The sequence below is a fragment of the Thalassophryne amazonica genome, chromosome 8 (assembly GCF_902500255.1).
Source record: "Thalassophryne amazonica chromosome 8, fThaAma1.1, whole genome shotgun sequence".
Taxonomy (NCBI): Eukaryota; Metazoa; Chordata; class Actinopteri; order Batrachoidiformes; family Batrachoididae; genus Thalassophryne; species Thalassophryne amazonica.
In genome coordinates this window covers 58314599-58330665 of record NC_047110.1, presented here as the reverse complement: position 1 = coordinate 58330665, position 16067 = coordinate 58314599, and the positions used below count along the sequence as shown (strand labels likewise).

At 40.6% G+C, this 16067-nt stretch overlaps 1 protein-coding gene across 3 annotated transcripts in view; it reads left to right on the top strand.

Annotated features, from left to right (window-relative positions):
• Window positions 1-1117: 1117 nt before the first annotated feature.
• Window positions 1118-16067, top strand: part of eps8l2 (EPS8 like 2) — a 102812-nt gene continuing 87862 nt past the window's right edge. The window contains exons 1-3 of one of the 3 annotated variants that reach the window (XM_034176372.1): window positions 1118-1365; window positions 9984-10034; window positions 10504-10550. In XM_034176372.1, coding sequence (XP_034032263.1) covers window positions 10000-10034; window positions 10504-10550 — 82 coding nt within the window. In that variant the 5' untranslated portion in view covers window positions 1118-1365; window positions 9984-9999. Of the gene's footprint in view, window positions 1366-9983; window positions 10035-10336; window positions 10551-16067 lie in introns of those variants that run through there. The other 2 variants (XM_034176370.1, XM_034176369.1) reach the window with 2 other exon arrangements.

Genomic DNA, 16067 nt, shown 5'->3' with positions numbered 1-16067 from the left:
GCCTACCCTTTTGGGTTTAGTTTGTCTAGATTAATTGCCTGAACTGAGTTTACTTATTACCTGTTTCTGGAAACCGCCTTTGTCCTAGCCCTCTGTTGCCACATTGATTGATATGAATCCTAACCTCTGGCCTACATGTTGGAACAGTATAAAATTGAGCCTTCACAGATACCTCTGCCATATTAACTGCTCACTGTGTTTGACCTTGGGTCTTGTGATTAAACAATGTCTGTTCTCTGCTTTGGGGTCTTCAGCACATCCAGTGTTATTACAACATCAATAATATTGCTAATCCAAACTCGTTATCGCACTGAGCTGCTTGCTCTGCATATAAATGCATTTCAAAATACAAAATAGACAGCATATACAGAAATAAATCATTGCAAATATTAACTTTCACAACTTTTCCACTGTAAAAGGAGATACACAGTAAAACACCTTAACAGGCTCAACTCTTCTTCCTGTATGTGTCTGATCGTGAATTTACTCAATCTCAAACGACAACACATCCAAAACCAGATCACAAAGGTTTAACGAGGACTTCTGATACAGACTAAACTGGAATTTTGTCTCTGTAATTATGATACTTTACAATCCTTGAGTAAAAATTGACTTGCATTTAGTTGAACCTTCTGTGCATCTAAGGTGTGGCTACTATTACTAGTCACACCATTGTCTAATAGCCTTGAGAAAGACTAAACCTACAAAAACCTATTCTATAGACAGTAACATTATTATGGAAAGGTTGGACTTTTTATTTGGAAATTTGGTAATGAGCTTGGATTGAAACCAGAATTGATTGATTATGCTCATAAGACCCCTCCCACCCCACCCTAATCTTCAGTCATAATTTCTTTTTTTTTCTTCCCCCACTGCTGTTCTGCTTTGAATATATCCAAATCCTGCCTGCTGCTTACGGGTGACACGAGTGTCACTCATTTATCTTGGATTTGGGTGTTGATTGGCTTTCAGAACAGGTTGCTGCAGGTAGTTTTGGTTCTTACAATGCAGACCCGAGGAGCAGATGACTGAACTGGATCCAAACTCTTACCTGAAGCAAACACGGTGAGAAAATCTCACATGGATCCACCCCCCAGTGCTCCTCCCCTTTCAGATTAAATTACCTGCAGACTCACCGATCACTCACCTGTTTCTGGTGCGCGTCCTCGGTGACTCTTCTGTACTAGACGACAATATTTTACTTTGCCGTAGATTTTTTTTCTCAGTAGTTTTAAACTGTAGCACATTGAAGTAATCTCTGAAAGATTTTATTTGTATTGGTTTGTGGCAGATGGCAGGCCGATGCTGCAGCTGATCTGTGACCCACCTTCATCACCCTGAGCATCCAGTCTGGAAAACAACACTGTGAGTCCTTTTCTGTTGTTTTTGCTTTACATATAAATTTTGGTATTTAAATATTAAAATAAACCAGCCTTATTGTGTGTGGTGCTCCCAGCAGAGGCTTACATTAGGTGTCACTGGCCTTTAATTCCAGTGGCGGGTGGAATGTGTTCCCTGATTGTACACAGAGTGAAGAGTAAACATGCTCAGCATGAATTTGACTGATTGCGTGACTTTTTTCATGAGTAATGTAGGTGAAAATAATCTTTTGTGAACAAACAGGGAGTGCCTGAAACATGTTGTTCTGGTTCATAGGACACTATAGAGTGCACGCGCATGCTTAACACTGCAGCTGTATGCTTAAAATAAATATCATACATTGCCTTTAAACACAACATTGTTCAAAACAGAAGTTATCTTTGTTACATTTTTCATTTCAGAATTCTCCAAACATTCAGGACTGCAGGCAGGCCAGTCCAGTTTCATACCTCCTTCTCCTACAGCCATGCCTTTGTAATGTGTGCAGAATGTGGTTTTGCATTGTTTTACAGAGAAATGCATGGACGTCCCCGGAAAATATGTCATCTTGAAGGAAGCAATTTTCCTCTATAATTTCTGTGTACTGTTCTGCATCAATGCCGTCACAACAGGATTGTAAATTACCTTTGCCATGAGCACCTAAACCGTAATACATACAGTAAATACCATGACGGACCCCAGCTTTTGGACTTGTTGCTGATAATAGTGTGGATGGTCGTTTTCGGCTTTGTGAAAGTAACTCCATATTGCAATGCTTGACAAAGGGTTCCCAAAGTAATCCTTTTCACATGTGGTTATATGAGGAATGACAGTTCTTGCAGCAATGCTGTTTGTGGGATCGCCGATCACTGGTGTAGAGCTTAGGCTTGCGCTCGTCCCCTTTATGCACTGAAATTCCTCCAGATTCCTTGATGAACACAATTTTTTTAACTTCTTAGCCCCTTACCAAACTATTTGGAATATGTTGCAAGACTAAAGTGGAGGAATGGATCTACACTGAAAAAAGGACCAATTAAAAAAAATGTTACAATTGGTAAGACCTGAATGAATTAAGTTGTTTGAACTTGTTTGTAAGTTAGAGTTGATCTAACTTATAAACGTAAGTTCAAACAACTTAATTCATACAGCTTTTACCAATTGTAACACTTTTTAAGTTGATTCAACTATTCTCTTTTTTCAGCCTATATTAAAAAAATGAAATGAATTTGATCAGTCAAAAAAAAAAAAATGAAATACCTTAGGTTCATACTGCTTTCAAATGAAATAGAAATCAAAGTGAATATAAGGATGACTGAATTTTTATGATTTAATTAATACATTTTATTGGGGGGCAGGGCATTTTCCATATCATCCCAACATCTGATTTGGTGTTGTATTTGGATAAAAATGTTTGTGAATTAAATCATCTACAGCTCGTGAGCATGTAGTCTCAGTTTATTCAAACATTAATGTTCCTGTCAGTAATTAGTCTCTCATTAGTGCAGGTTGGTATTTCCCCTTTCTTTTTTAAAAATGGGGTGTGTTGTTAAACTTGTCAGGTTTTCACCTCTGCTAAGAGGCTTTTTTCAACCATGTCTGTTCATTTGTTTGTCACAAGGATTAATAAAACACAAACATACATGCCACGCACGGGATTCGAACCTGCAATTTACAAAAGCTCTGATTGCCAGCCAGAAACGTTACCACTGTGCTACCATCACTGTTCTATAAAAGGTGCATAAAATGTCTGAAATCAACAAGGAGATAAACGTATTTAAAAAAAAAAAATAAAACCACACACCATAAAATAACACCACCTTTTATTGAATCCCTCTTCTTGAGCAGACAATACAAGTATGAACGGTCCGTTCCTGTGTAGATGACCCTTGGTCACAGACATACAGTCATGAAATGACATGAATGAAGAAGTTCGCTCTTATCATGTCCACATCTGCTGGCCTGGTGTGTCCAGCTGGCCCCGTGCGTGTGTCCAGCCTGACACACATGTCCTGTCAACGGCACACCACAGGACAGACACTGTGTCATGTAGAACAGAGCTCATGTGGGTGACGTGACATTCAGATCACCCGCTGCGTTTTATGATCTGATCGTCAGTTTCAACTGCGGCAGTCTGTCAATGTGCGCGCCGTGCACTCGCTGCAGACCATCACAACACTGATATATGTTTTTATGTATGCTCACATGAGGACAGCAAGCAGACGCATGCGTGTCACAGTGGACAGTGAAACATACATATGCCACATGTGTTTCGGGGGCCACGGGGAGGATGACACACACGCACACATGCGAGACACCTGCACCACATGTGTGTTGCTTGTTGTAATGCCACACTCGCGGGGGCACTGACACAAATTTCACATCCAGCTCGAAAGTGATCGGTTTGCTCACTGTTTTTGTGCTAACAGCACGAAAGACCACACATTTTCTAAGTGTTCAGCGAGTGGTGTTAGATGTTTGTGTGTGTCAGCTGGAATTTGGGCAAAACATCCTGCGAGAGGGATCGACTCTCATAGGGCACTCTCTGTCTTTCAGCCGCTGGTGTGTGCAAATAGTTGTAGCAACACGTGTATGAGGCGTTGGAGGCAGCTACGATTTTTCATGAATGGCGTTGCAGTTCCTCCTTCGTGTGCTAGTCAGCTTCAATCGTGTTATGTGTGAAGGGTCCCTAAGGGAGGATCTAAGAATGATTTTCCCCCTGTTTTATCAATATTGCAACATAAGTAATTTTCTGCATTTCTGTGTCAATTTCTCACAGCCCTGCGTGAACTACTATTTAAAAAAAAAAAAACACCCTGCGTGAACTATTATTTAAAAAAAAAAAAACAGTTTTGAAAGGTTGGGGTTGTTGTGGATGATGGTGCTGCTGCTCCATGGCAGAAGAAAACACTCTAACGTGGTGCCCCTGTACTTAATTGTCTTTATTTTGCCAGTGCTGCTTTTGAGCAGCTATTTGAAAAGTGGGACTTTGCACAGCCATAAATATCACATTAAGTGGGCTGCATTTCTCTAACTTTTATCCATCTGATGCAAACTCATGAAACAAACACTTTACAGTAATACCTCATGTTCACCCATTCACTCGCACACTGATGTCAGAGTGCTGCCATGCAAAGCGCTCAGTGCAGGAGCATCTTGGGGATTAAGGACCTTGTTGAAGGGTTTCTCTAACCTCCAGGGTACTAGCTGCCCTTTTGAGTCATCAGATGCATTTTAGACATAAGTTACTACAAATATGTTCTTTTCCCCCAGGAAATCAGTTTCCTGTCAGTCAAAGTAGATGTCCACTTCAGAAAATGCATGTTGTAATGTTGAATTTTTTGTCTGGGTTTCTGCCTCTAGTTAAAGAATGACACTGTTACTGATGATGTCAAACTTGTAGAGTGGCATTCATGACGTGCATGTTCTTGTGGGTCATGAGGTCACTGGACAGATGTGTTTGGTGATGCTGGTACTTTTGCAGGAGAGCAAAGGTATAAGTCTTTTTATTGTTCAGATGATTTCTGTTTTATAGTGTGGTTGTGAGATTTAGATGCTAATGAGGATTACGCAGGTCTCTTCAGACGGTCCTTGGGTACCCCTGGAATGGCTTTGTGTCAAATGAACAATTACTTAGGGAGACACAGATGAAGCTATCATGTGCACTGTGATGGAAAATCAGCAGAGTAAATTTTGCAGAGTAAAACGTACTCTGCCAGGATAACATTTGGTCCCAGTATAAATAGAGTAAACTACACTTTATTATAGAGTGAAATCAGCTCTATCGTCTTGTCAAATCAAGTATTTCTACTCCAATAAGAGTTAATTTTAGACTGTGATAGAGTTGATTTAGCACTGTGATAGAGTATATTTAACTCTATTTGATAACCTTTGCTGCTGATTAATAACACAACATGACTCAGTAGTCAGACAACTGATGTATAGTTGTCAGTGGATTGCTCAGTCATAGGCATTTCTTGTGTTAAATTGTTGCTATATTGCATATGAATGTGCCAGTTTTATTCTAGTATTTGCACCAACATTTGAAACATCGGAAGCAATCACTGCTGCTCTCTGCATTTAAATCAGTGGTTGTCTGTGTCAGAGAAAGCAGTATGACAACAATGGCAGCACTTGTCTAACCTCATTCCATTAAAGAACAACATTAAACAAGCAGGTATTATCAATCGTTTTTCCCCCCCCCAAAAAAGAGACATTAAATATGAGGTAGACTAGCAGGGTTAAGATAAACACCCTGCCCCTCTGCCTCATTTATTGTTATAATAAAGGCTAATTAGCTCTGAATCAGGGACTGTCATTTCTGAACAATGAGTACTTTAGGTTGAAAGGTGTGCAAATGTCTCCTGACAAACACACAACACCCAGCCCGTCCTACTGCAGCTTCACCTTCCTCCTGAAACCTGGCAACATACCAGAGCCAAGAACAATAGCAGGAGAGAAGATGACCGGAGAGATAACACCCGAAAAGGAAGTCTTCCTTTTGTGCTTGCTTGACGAATGCAAAATGTGACTTGTTGGGTAAACTTAAAAATATTGTACTTTTAATGTTCAAGTTAAGTCATATATTTAAGTTAAAATACTAAATAGTGTTAAATTATTTGCAATGTTCATTATTTTCATATTTATGATTACACATTTATTAGTTACATATTTACACAATTAAATCATTACATTTTCATATTTTAAGTAGTTGATATTTTGTTGAATTTGACACTGGGATTCTCCAAGGTTTACTTCAGTTTAGGTCCTGCTAACTTCTGATTGGTGGATGGTAGAAAAAGGAAGAATTGTAGTGGTATCAAGCTGTAAACTTCATAGGCATCAGATGAAGCCTTCCCAGAAGTAAAAACTATTGCAATTCCTCAACTGCCCACTTGAGGCCAGCTTCTAAACAGAGCACATTCCCATAGGAGTCCGTGCTAAAATGTCCAGGTTTAGAGCAGAAATAAGCATGTTTATAGACTGGTACAAAACAGAGTTTTAGTCTCTATAGATAGTTTCCTTCTCCATGACAACTGTATACAGTAAAATCACCAGTGTAAAACTAACACTGGCAGTGTTAAATCAAGACTGACAGTTAATATATGGTCCCACTCTAGACTGACAGTTAATATATGGTCCCACTCTAGTCAGAGTGGGACCATATATTAACTGTCAGTCTTAATTTAACACTGGTGATTTTATTGTGTATGAGCGTGAATCTTTTCTTACTTCTTAGTAGTGATGTGAATCATACAACAACTCACGATTCAATTCAATTCCGATTCTTGGGGTGACGATTCCATTCTGAATCGATTTTCGATTCAAAGAGTTCTGAGAAATAATTATATTACTTAAAAAATGTTTAAGAAAATGCAGCTTTATGAGGTTAATCAAGTGATTCTAGATGTAAATTTACTTATATGCTTTGCTCGTTCAGAGTTGGCTGACAGTTTAGTGAAGCGCTGGTGAGTAGTCGGCAGAGACCACTGCTCCACTTCTTTCCGGGTGATGGTGTAGCATGTGGGCTTGCGGATTTTAAGTGTTTCCGAAGTACTTGACTTTCATTTTTTAGATTTTGCACACTGCATAAGTCATGTCAAGCTCCTTCTTACGCAGCAAATAATAAAATCCAAAATGCGCCCAAACATTTGCCTTCAGCAAAGACGGTGCTGGCTGAATTAGCTCTTCGTCCACAATGCTAAGCTGCAGCTCACGAATGTTTGAAGCATGCCGGACCCTTCCCATGCGGGGACACTGTAGTACGGAAGCCATTGCCTGACAAACAGTACACACAGTGAGTAAGCAAGAAAATGTTTAAAAAAAAATGCTTTTTAAAAATCGATTCTTGGACATTTTGGATCAATTAAGAATCGTAATAAATAAGAATCGTGATTCAGACATGAATCGATTTTTTCCGGCACCCCTACTTCTTAGTTTAAACCAATTTAAGCCACAAAGTTCTGTATAATTGTGAGTGTGGTTGCTTTGAGTCACAGTCGCTGAGCCAAGCATCTCTGCACACATCTAGAATAATATGGCTTGTTGTGTGGTGAAATATCTTAACGGATCTTCTAAGACATGTCTGCTGCAATATTCGCACTGAGTGAAACTCTCATTTTATGTTGTATGCTAAAGGCCTTAGTACTTTTAGCAGCTATTGGTAACCTGATCCGTTAAGCCCCGTCAATGCACGATTACTGAGAAAATAAGTGGCTCCTAACTTTTAATGTCCACACCAAAGTAAATCATAACAAGAACCACCACGCAGTCCTCAAAAATCTGATTTAATAAACACCCGAACTGAGGTTAGCCTGCTAGCTGGTTCAGAGTCAAAGAGCGAGGCATATTCAGGCTTCCTTCGTTACACAATGAGCCACCCGCACACCACCCCTTTATGCATTAATGACTTCTTCTTGAATCAGTGTGGGAGGGGCTGTCAGCTTGGCATTTTTTTCAGTGTGTTGAGTCATGAATTGAGGCATCACAGTGGCTTAGTGGTTAGCGCTGTTGCCTCACAGCAAGAAGGTCATGGGATTCCTTCCCACCTGGACCTTTCTGTGTAGAGTTTGCATGTCTGTCACCTGTTTGTGTAGGTTCACTCCGGGTACTCCGGCTTCCTCCCACTTCCCAAGACATGCAGGTTAGGTGAATTGATTACTCTAAATTGACCGCAGGTGTGCATGCGTGTGTGAATGTATTTGTCTGTCTATATGTGGACCTGGACAGGACTCATCAAACAGGATTAATGAACAAAATAAGAGTAGCGAGGACCCGATGCGAGGTACAGCGGACAGACCTCAGATTTTCATGTCTGCATCTCCATGTTCCCACCTTTGTGGTCCTGTCACGGGTTGGCTGGTTGCCTGGCATGTCTGCACCTGAAACTCCACCACATCCAAAGAAGCAAAAACATTTGCAAATGTACAGATGTGAGTGGGAAGAGTTGAACCCCTGGCTTGGCAGTGTTAGTGGCAATGGGTACAAGGCAAACAAGTATTTTTATTTTTTATTTCCTTTTCTTAAAGTAAAAATGTCCTCACTTTAAAGATTAAAATTATCGATCTGTTTTCCGTAATATTTTTGTTTATTATTGCACACTTCAGTGACTGCATGGTTTAGGTTTCATGTTAGGCACTTAAAGCTTTAAGTATGACTAAATCCTTTTTTTCAAAATTAAATATACCACTCCTTGGGTGGTGGTAGTGGCCCCAAAGGAGCGGTCGTGGGCATCCTTTATTTTCATTTCTGAAAGGTGGCAACCCTATGTACGGTTAAGCACAGCCAGCATGAAGACATTTAGAGTCATCCTTTTTGAGCTTCAAATGAGGTCTTCAGAAAACCTGTGCGTGGTGTCATTGAATTTTAGTCGCACATATATGCAGTCTGTGATGACAGTCAATACCAAGACATATTTGGTACGTAAGGTTGGTAAGGGTTCGAGACCTTACCCATGTGGAGCTCCTTGAGACAACTTTGTCGTGATTTGGTGCAAAATAAATAAATTGAATTGATATTTGTGACAACTTTGCTTGTTTATTGAGACATGTCTCTTAGTACTCTCTGAACAGCACCGGTGGTGTTTGGTTGCCTTCATTTTTGTTGCTAAGCTATTACAAATGTGAAGTGAAAGACTTCATGACTCTGTTTTGTTTTATGTCTAGAAAAGAGACCTGAATCATCCTCTCACCTGTATTGAAAAGACATTTATGGTGATACTTTTAAAAAGGCACTCTTTTGTGCCTAAATGTGATTGGGATTGTCAGTGTTAAACTCAGTGCATTGAAATTATTAAGGTTTTGAATGGAGTTAAAGCAGAGTAATCAGTCTTTATGGTCCAGGCTGTATTAAATCAGATTAGATAAGATCAACTTTATTGATCCTGCAGCGGGGAAAATCGCTTGTTGCAGCAGCAAGAATCGTATAGTAGTAAAGAAAAGAAAAATATTTACATTAAAGAAAGGTGACTAAAGTATATTGCAATGTTTACTGGTAGGTACATAAATACTAATGTGAACAGATTATGTGAAAAATGGAATATAAGTGAGTATAAGTATACACAGGATAAATTGCACAGTTGTGCATGTATTAAAGCACAAAAAGTGGAGGGAAGACGTAGTTAATAGTGTAAATTCAGCAGGTGATTATGGTGCTAAAAGTATTTTGAGGTATTATACAGTCTGACTGCAGTTGGAATAAATGACCTGCATCAGTGATGGGCAAGTTGTAATTTTCAGGCTCTTAGGTACAAGTGTTTGAGATTTTAATTCCAGTCGCATGATCTTTTTGGGCTGTCACTGCTAATTATAAAATCTGCAGCCTGGCTGTGCAGAAAACCAAACCAAACTGAGGCTTCACGCAGTTGTCCAACATAGTGGATCTCGTTACACGGTGCATGTTAGCCTGCTGTCTGTTCTTATGTCCCCTAAGCCGCCAACAGCACCAAGCCAACAGCTGGTTCCCCACAGTTTGTTGGCCACTCCTTAGACTTACCCAGATGAATAATGCATGTTTGTTTCAGTGAAAAACATCTGCCTTTCCTTCTCACCCCACCCCCCCGTCACTCTGTACCTCCCTGTTTATTTAGTTTTCTGTGCTTCCCCTCATCCTCTCACTCTTTCTTCCAGGTGGATGCCTTAAATCATGAGTGTCCAGGGTCCTCATTCGAGGAAAGCCAAGTGAGTGTTGCACACATTCTTCACTTTCCCTCATGTTTTCATCTTACAATCACTTCATCCTGAGTTAATATCACACAGGTGTGATAAAATCACTAAGCGCTATGTGGACAGGGTTGTGGGGTCAGGGACCATGGGCATAGAGCAGCTCTATTCAGAAATGTTTGCTTTGCCTGGGTTCCTGGCTCCAGTCGCTCTCTACTTCCATGTCCCACTCCCCCAGCTCCCTCTCCCTTTTCCTCTGTCTCTCTCTCACTCTCCTGGGTTGGTCCATATGTTCAGAATCTCAGGCTAATCTTGTTCAGTTTTGGCCAGCCTGAGCCTTGTATGTGACTACTTTTTATACGCTTGTGTTCATGTGAAGTGACATTTGTGGAACTAGCAGAGGGTTTGTGACAGGGATGTCCAAAGGTGCAGGGAAGAAGATGAAGAGTGCACAGCATAACCACGTCTCTTCTTCTTGTTATTGCAGTGGCGTGGCTCGAACGGACAGCAAGCTCAGCGCCAAGGCCCTCTACGGTGAGTGAGCACACCAAGAGGAACGGAACTCTGTTTTTCAGAGGATTTTAGCATTTCATCCCAATTTGTTTGTTGTTTTCTTGGAAAGATTACTCAAAATCTAATGAACTGATTGATACAACACTTGGTGAAAAAGATGGATGATAAAAGTAATGATAATAAACGATGATTATGAAAATTACTGTGATGATTAGGGCATGTTAATCCAATCATTTTCAGTGAAAATGCATGAAAAGCTTGACCCTGTCCCAGAATTATTATGATTATCCATCCAGTGTCTGAACTCATTTATTCCAGTTAAGAGTCACGGGGCGGCTGGAGCTTATCCCAGTGGTCATTGGGCAAGAGGCAGAGTACACCATGGACTGGCTTCCAGTCTCTTCCAAGGCCTACATATAACAGACAGACAAACACATTCACATTCCTACTCACATCTATGGTTGATTTATTTAGAGTCACAAGTTTTCCTAAACTGCGTGTCTTTGGAAGTGGGAGGAAGCCGGAGCACCCGGAGGAAACCCGCACAGGTTGGAAACTAATCTGGGACCTCCTCACTGAGGCAGCAGTGCTATTCACTAAGCCAGCTTCTTTTTATTATCATTATCTATACCATAATTCCCTAAAGCATTGTGTTATGTGATGCTAGCAGTTTTTCATGCTAACATTAGCCTGTTTGAAGGATCTTGCAACATGTTTCTCAGTATTTTCCCAATAACTGCTCCAAGACTAATGATTGAACAGATTATAGCCAAATTTATTACCTGTGATCATAATGTAATATATTTTATTCATGAAATTACATTTCATATACTCAACAAAAATATAAACGCAAACACTTTTGGTTTTGCTCCCATTTTGTATGAGATGAACTCAGAGATCTAACTTTTTCCACATACACAATATCACCATTTCCCTCAAATATTGTTCACAAACCAGTCGAAATCTGTGATAGTGAGCACTTCTGCTTTGCTGAGATAATCCATCCCACCTCACAGGTGTGCCATACCAAGATGCTGATTAGACACCATGATTAGTGCACAGGTGTGCCTTAGACTGCCCACAATAAAAGGCCACAATGAAAGGTGCAGTTTTGTTTTATTGGGGGGGGGATACCAGTCAGTATCTGGTGTGACCACCATTTGCCTCATGCAGTGCAACACATCTCCTTCGCATCATCCGTGAAGAGAACACCTCTCCAACGTGCCAAACGCCAGCGAATGTGAGCATTTGCCCACTCAAGTCGGTTACGACGATGAACTGGAGTCAGGTCGAGACCCCGATGAGGACGACGAGCATGCAGATGAGCTTCCCTGAGATGGTTTCTGACAGTTTGTGCAGAAATTCTTTGGTTATGCAAACCGATTGTTTCAGCAGCTGTCCGAGTGGCTGGTCTCAGACGATCTTAGAGGTGAACATGCTGGATGTGGAGGTCCTGGGCTGGTGTGGTTACACGTGGTCTGCGGTTGTGAGGCTGGTTGGATGTACTGCCAAATTCTCTGAAACGCCTTTGGAGATGGCTTATGGTAGAGACATGAACATTCAATACACGAGCAACAGCTCTGGTTGACATTCCTGCTGTCAGCATGCCACCTGCACGCTCCCTCAAATCTTGCGACATCTGTGGCATTGTGTTGTGTGATAAAACTGCACCTTTCAGAGTGGCCTTTTATTGTGGGCAGTCTAAGGCACACCTGTGCACTAATCATGGTGTCTAATCAGCATCTTGGTATGGCACACCTGTGAGGTGGGATGGATTATCTCAGCAAAAGAGAAGTGCTCACTATCACAGATTTAGACTGGTTTGTGAACAATATTTGAGGGAAATGGTGATATTGTGTATGTGGAAAAAGATTTAGATCTTTGAGTTCATCTCATACAAAATGGGAGCAAAACCAAAAGTGTTGCGTTTATATTTTTGTTGAGTGTAAATACTTTGACTAAAGAAACCTACTAAAAGAGTTATTTAATGTTATTTATTAAGGTATCAAGGTGTCTTCATAATGCCCAATTGGGCAATTTATTGTGCAGCCAGCAGAGAAAACACATTCATCTTCTACCGTTTAGTCCATTTAAGGGTCGCGGGGGGCTGGAGCCTATCCCAGCACTCATAGGGCGTGAGGCGGGGTACACCCAGGACAGGACGCCAGTCTGTCGCAGGGCCACAAACAGACAAACACAGACACACCCACACACACACACCTATGGACAATTTAAAGATTCCAATCCACCTAACCCGCATGTCTTTGGATGTGGGAGGAACCAGAGCACCAGGAGGAAACCCACGCAAACACGGGGAGAACATGCAAACTCCACACAGAAAGGCCACGGGAATTGAACCCATGACCTTCTCGCTGTGAGGCAACAGTGCTAACCACTAAGCCACCGTGCTGCCAAGAAAACACATTCATACATACATAAACTTAAATATGACATGAAAACTCACCAGACAGTCTACATAATAAATAGAACTAGTTAAAAACACTCATGTGATAGTGTTTAAAAAACAACAGTGAGTATAAAAGAGTTCTTATATTTATTGGTCTTACATCTGTTGGACACAAATCTGCGGCCAGATGGAAGCAGTTTGAAATCTGGGTGCAAAGGGTGACTGGGATCATCCAGGAGAGTTTAAATATTTAAGTGTTTAAATATTTCCTTTATTTAAATTTACTAAAATTTAAGTGTTTTTATTTTGGGCAATTTCAGATAGATTAGAGTGGATTTATTCATGGGGATTGTGCTAGTTATTATTTTTTATCTCCACTGGGAATATGGTGTTTTGGCTGGCATGTGTGTGTGTGTGTGTGTGTATCATAAGAATGTAAGGTTTTCCTTTGTCACATCACAAACCAAAAGTTTCTTTCATAATGTTATCATGATAGAATATTAAATTTTCCTCTTATGATTTAATTCAAAAGCTTTCAATTTTTGATTGCATAGTTCAAGAATGTGTTTTCCTTTAAAATGCCATAACGCGACAGTATGATGTTTCCTTACTGTAAATAACAAAAATAATAATAAATACATGAATTTATATAGTGTTTTCCATAAATCAAAACACTGAACACCATAAACCCCCAAAATAAAAGTCTAATACAAAGATGCACATGTGACAAAATAAAGTGATCTACCTGAGGTCACTCAATTACCTTTTCTCTCACTCATCCAGATACTTTTACTCAGTTATAGCAACGTAGTTTCTTAACAAATTACAAATTACTTTCTTATTTCTTAAATTATCTTGAGGCATTTAGTGTCTTAAGTTACTTGTCTTTGCGTAATGGTCAAATACAAGAAATGTCCCTTGATCAGAGCCACACCGAAATGTAATGCACAACAACAACACTACAGTTTTGGACTGGATTTGAATAAAAGAGTGGAGATATATATATATATATATAAATTCCAGAAAATCACATTGTAGGATTTTTAAAGAATTTATTTGTAAATTATGGTAGAAAATAAGTATTTGGTCACCCGCAAACAAGTAAGATTTTTGGCTCTCACAGATCTGTAACTTCTTCTTTAAGAAGCTCGTCTGTCCTCCACCTGTTACCTGTATTAATGGCATCTGTTTGAACTCGTTATCTGTATAAAAGACACCTAGCCACAGCCTCAAACAGTCAGACTCCAAACTCAACCATGGCCAAGACCAAAGAGCTGTCGAAGGACACCAGGAAGAAAATTTTAGATGTGCACCAGGCTGGGAAGAGTGAATCTACAATAGTCAAGCAGGTTGGTGTGAATAAATCAACTGTGGGAGCAATTGTAAGAAAATGGAAGACATACAAGACCATTGATAATCTCCCTCAATCTGGGGCTCCACGCAAGATGTCATCCCATGGGGTCAAAATGGTCATGAGAACGGTGAACAAAAATCCCATAACTACACGGAGGGACCTGATGAATGACCTGCATAGAGCTGAGACCAAAGTAACAAAGGCTACACACTACGTAGACAGGGACTCAAATCCTGCAGTGCCAGGCGTGTCCCCCTGCTTAAGCCAGTACATGTCCAGGCCCGTCTGAAGTTTGCCAGAGAGCATATGGATGATCCAGAAGAGGACTGGGAGAATATCATGTGGTCAGATGAAACAAAAATAGAACTTTTTGGTCAAAACTCAACTCGTTGTGTTTGGAGGAAGATGAATGCTGAGTTGCATTCCACTATACCTACTGTGAAGCATGGGGGTGGAAACATCATGCTTTGGGGCTGTTTTTCTGCAAAGGGACAGGACGACTGATCTGTGTTAAAGTGGATATGACACTTAAAGACAACATAGTCTTATTACATGTAACAAAGGTTATATAATTCGGTCAACCTAAGCATTTTGGGAAAATGGATGGGGTTCTCCCGTTATATACAACATTTGAACGTCCCACCACTGAAAAATGTGCACGCCCCGTGACCAGCTTCCCGCTGAGCACCAAACCTGAAATACGTCACTGCGTGTAGACGTTATCAGCTTGTGCGCCTGGCGGCCGTTGTTTACACTTTTTTTTTGCGGCAGAAACTTTGATTAAACACAGCTCTCAGGGACTTGTTTGTCGATATGCCTGACCAGTGTGTCACAGCATATTGCACAAACACAAGGGTGAAAGGTTTTAGCGTTTTCAAGTCCAAGTAGATTGATTGAAAGCCGCGGTGTTGTGTGATGCACGAAATGTCAGGCTGCTGCTCACTCCGTTCACACACCCGCATTTGCTCCCGACAGCAGACACTTTCCTCTACCGTCTCCATGTTCTCACCACTCACAGGAACACCTAAAATGTCAACCCCAAATAATATGTTCAAAGTAATCTTGAAATGGTCAAGGAACTTGTAAAAATATCAGTGCAATACGAAGTAAACACGGCGGCACCATGTTCACTGTTGTTTTCGGCGATCTTTTTCGAAACTTTCGCCATTTATTTCCTATTGTTTCGTGAAAATAATGTAACTAAACATGGATGAATGCAATGCCAGGCACTCGAAAACAGCAAAAACCCAAAGGTAATGACGGTGGTCTGCAAGTAGTAGCCACACTATCGCAGCTCCAGAAAAATAACAAAGGCAGTAAACAGACGCTCAAATCGAAAATGCTATAATTATAGTATTATAAACAGCAGCAACAAAAATCAAAGCTTCCCTTACCATTCTATATTCTGCAGCCTTTCAAAATCCATCAGAATTGGCACGTCTCTTGCCTCTGCTTCGGCTCTGCCATAAGCACCGTCGGCATTATTTTCGCTGCCAGAATGCTCCTGGTTTGAATATTCATCCGAAAGATACCGCTCCAATCTGTAGGGTCTAATCACTGCTGCGACATCCTCAGGATCCGAGACAGTCTCGATTTCCTCACAGAAATAATCCACACTTGAAGAGTCAGAAAAGTTCTCGATCTCGTTACTGTCCATGCTGAGGTCTATATGTTGCTGTTGTCAATCTAACAGACAAAGACGGGACTCTCCACTCTGTGAAGTCAGGGCATCATGTGACTGCTGATGGAACACTCCCAGCGCACTTTCCAAGAAACA